Genomic DNA, 3,436 nt, shown 5'->3' with positions numbered 1-3,436 from the left:
CTGGGACTACAGGTGCCCGCCACAACTCCTGGCTATTTTTTTGTTGCAGTTTGGCCTGGGCCAGGTTCCAACTTGCCACCCTCAGTATATGGGGCCAGTGCCCTACCCACTGAGCAACAGGCACCACCCTGCAAAAATATTTTAAGAACAAAAACGATTCCCACTTTAAGTACTGAAGTTAGATGAAAGAGGAAAGGTTAATAGGTTTCTATATTAATTCTTAAAATGTCTGCCTCTTAGTAGGCTTTTGATTCAATCCCTTTACTATTAAAACCTCCTATAAAACATAGTAAATCCAAGTAAGGAAGGAAATCTTTTCTTTTTGGGGGAGACAGAGTCTCACTCAGTCATCCTGTGGTTGAGTGCCATAGGGTCATCATAGCTCACAGCAACCTCCAATTCTTTTTTTTTTGAGACGGAGCCTCAAGCTGTCCCCCTGGGTAGAGTGCCGTGGCATTACAGCTCACAGCAACCTCCAATTCTTGAGCTCAAATAATTCTCTTGTCTCAGCCTCCCAAGTTCCTAGGACTACAGCGTCTTGCCACAAAGTCTGGCTAGTTTTTCTATTTTTAGTAGAGATTAGTTTTTCTATTTTTAGTAAAGATGGGGTTTCACTCCTGCTCAGGCTCAAGCAATCCACCTGCCTCCGCCTCCCAGAGTGCTAGGATTAATGCCTGAGCCCAGCTAGAAATGTGTTTTTGATTTTTCAAAGCAAATGCTAAGGGCAAAATGCTTTCTGTTTAAAATAAATTTTTAGGTGAACAATTCACTAGAAATAATCTTTTAATCTATGCTTTCCCTACCTTCAATGGCATCAAGCATCTCAATTTGAAACCTTCCTTCTAAAGTCAATTTTGAAATTCTGAACTAATGCAAAATTGCGTCAACAGTTAATTTAAAATAAATAATCTCACAGTAATAGATATTTGACATGAGAGGTTTTGAACCTGATTTGCTTTCTTATTTTTTTATTATTTTTTTCTATTTGTATGATTAGCTTTTTAAATTGTATTGATTAATTGTTAAAAGACATACTAATTAGATAAGTTGGAAACAAAGAAGACTGGCCTAAAATTTCAAGCTAGAGCAGTGGTTCTCAACCTTCCTAATGCCATGGCCCTTTAATACAGTTCCTGTGGGTCGCGACCCACAGGTTGAGAAATGCTGAGCTAGAGGCTAAGTGGTTCTCAAACTTTATTGTAAATACGAATCACTTGGAGAACTTACTAAAATGCAGATTGTGGGCCCAGCACGGTGGTTCACGCTATAATCCTAGACCTCTGGTTGGATGAGGCAGGTGGATTGCCTGAGCTCATAGGTTCAAGATCAGCCTGAGCAAGTGCGAGACCCCATCTCTTAAAAAAAAAAAAAAAAGGACTGGGCATTGTGGCAGGTGCCTATAGTCCCAGCTACTTGGGAGGCTGAGATGAGAGAATGGGCTGAACTCAAGAGTTTGAGGTCACTGTGACCTATGATGCCACAGCACTCTACTGAGGGTGACAAAGTGAGACTCTGTCTCAAAGAAATAAAAAAAATGCAGATTCTGGTCTGGGACTGGGGTTCTGTAATGTTCCCAGGTGCTACTGGCTTTCAGAACACACACTTAAGGTAGCAAAGTTCTAGGCCAAGGGTCTGCAAACTATAGTCCTTGGGCCAAATTTGGCCTTCTGTTTTTGTGAATGAAATTCTGTTGGAACACAACCATGCCCAAAACAGCATAAAATTGTCTATGCCTGCTTTCATACTACAAAGCCAGAGTTGAATAGCTGCAACAGAGATTAATGTTCCCCTAGATGGAAATATTTATAATCTGGCCCTTTACTGAAAAAGTCTGAAAACTCCTCTTATAGATAATATCTGAATTTTACCTTCCATATATGGGAATTAAGAATAAAATGGAAGTGTCAATGCCTTTCATAGTTTTACAGCAGTATACCCCTCTATTTATATTTTCTAGTTCAGTAAGTATACCAATAGATCCCTTCTGAAACATGACTGTACATCTTTATTTGCCAGGCACCTTCCTGTTGCATAAGCAAGCCATTATACTTTTTATGAAAATAAGAAATGCTGATTAGGCTCGGCACCTGTGGCTCAAGCGGCTAAGGCACCAGCCACATACACTTAAGGTGGCGGATTCGAATCCAGCCCCGTCCCACCAAACAACAATAATGGCTGCAACCAAAAAATAGCCGGGCGTTGTGACGGGCGCCTGTGGTCCCAGCTACTTGGGAGGCTGAGGCAGGAGACTCGCTTGGGCCCAGGAGTTGGAGGTTGCTGTGAGCAGTGAAGCCATGGCACTCTACCCAGGGGGACAGCTTAAGGCTCTGTCTCAAAAAAAAAGAGAAATGCTGTTTAAGTGAGACTAAGAAACAAACACAAAGAATAAAAAGCCCTGACAACGCTAACAATTATAGGCATAGTACTGACCTAACAATCCCCATAGCCAGATTACCCCATTACTTACTCTTGTCAAATCCATGCCCAGCTTGAGCTGTGACAAGAGATGCAGGATAACACTTCGTTGCTCTTCAACAGCTCCCAGGTCATCCTCCCTGTTGTCACATGTGTCCTCAATCTCATCATCTGCATTTATTTCTTCAGGTTCCTTGATGTAGTAAATCAAAGGAAACAATCTCGTGTTATAACTACTTATTAGTCTCCATTGAGAATAAAACTACAAACATTAGATCTGAAGACATTTATATTGGACTTAAATGAATGTGAGTATAGACAATAATCTTTCTGAAAATATATCATTTGGCATGGAAAAAGATTCCTTCAAAGAGCCTACTATTGCTGATATTAAACATAGCAGGGTTTTGCCTTATGTATCATATATAAAATACATTTTTTTTTTGAAAGATAGGATTTTTTAAAAAGTGAAGAATATCTCATCTGAATCTCAGCCCTTGAAGGCTTTGACTGTCCTGTCTGGAGATACCACCCTTACCTATAAAGTTCAAGATTATATATATTTTATACACACACACACACACACACACACATTTTTTTTCTTTTTCTGAGACAGCCTCAAGCTGTCGCCCTGGGTAGAGTGCCATGCTATCATAGCTCACAGAAACCTCCAACTCCTGGGCTTAAGCAATTCTCTTGCCTCAGCCTCCGAAGTAGCTGGGACTACAGGCGCCCACCACAACACCCAGCTATTTTTTGGCTGCAGTTGTCATTGTTGTTTGGCAGGCCTGGGCTGGATTTAAACTGACCAGCTCTGGTGTTATGTGGCTGGTACCTTAGCCACTTGAGCTACAGGTGCCGAGCCTATTTTTAGACAGAGTTTTATTCTGTTGCCCAGGCTAGAGTGCCAGCGCCTCAGCTTAGCTCAGAGTAACATCAAACTCCTAAGCTCAAGTGATCCTCCTGCCTCAGTCTCCTGAGTAGCTGGGACTACAGGCATCCATCACAAAGCCAGGTTGGT

General features: G+C 41.5%; 1 protein-coding gene across 1 annotated transcript in view; it reads right to left on the bottom strand.

Annotated features, from left to right (window-relative positions):
• The window catches only part of OSBPL11 (oxysterol binding protein like 11), a 104,656-nt gene that overhangs the window by 40,748 nt on the left and 60,472 nt on the right, over positions 1 to 3,436 (bottom strand). Inside the window, exon 7 of the mRNA XM_003795101.3 lies at positions 2,468 to 2,608. Within this exon, the coding sequence (XP_003795149.1) occupies positions 2,468 to 2,608 (141 nt within the window). The remainder of the gene's footprint in view (positions 1 to 2,467; positions 2,609 to 3,436) is intronic.

Source organism: Otolemur garnettii, unplaced genomic scaffold (assembly GCF_000181295.1).
Source record: "Otolemur garnettii isolate 467f Iridium unplaced genomic scaffold, OtoGar3 scaffold00089, whole genome shotgun sequence".
Classification (NCBI taxonomy): Eukaryota; Metazoa; Chordata; class Mammalia; order Primates; family Galagidae; genus Otolemur; species Otolemur garnettii.
The sequence above is the reverse complement of the archived record's forward strand: the minus strand, read 5'-3'. Positions and strand labels throughout refer to the sequence as shown.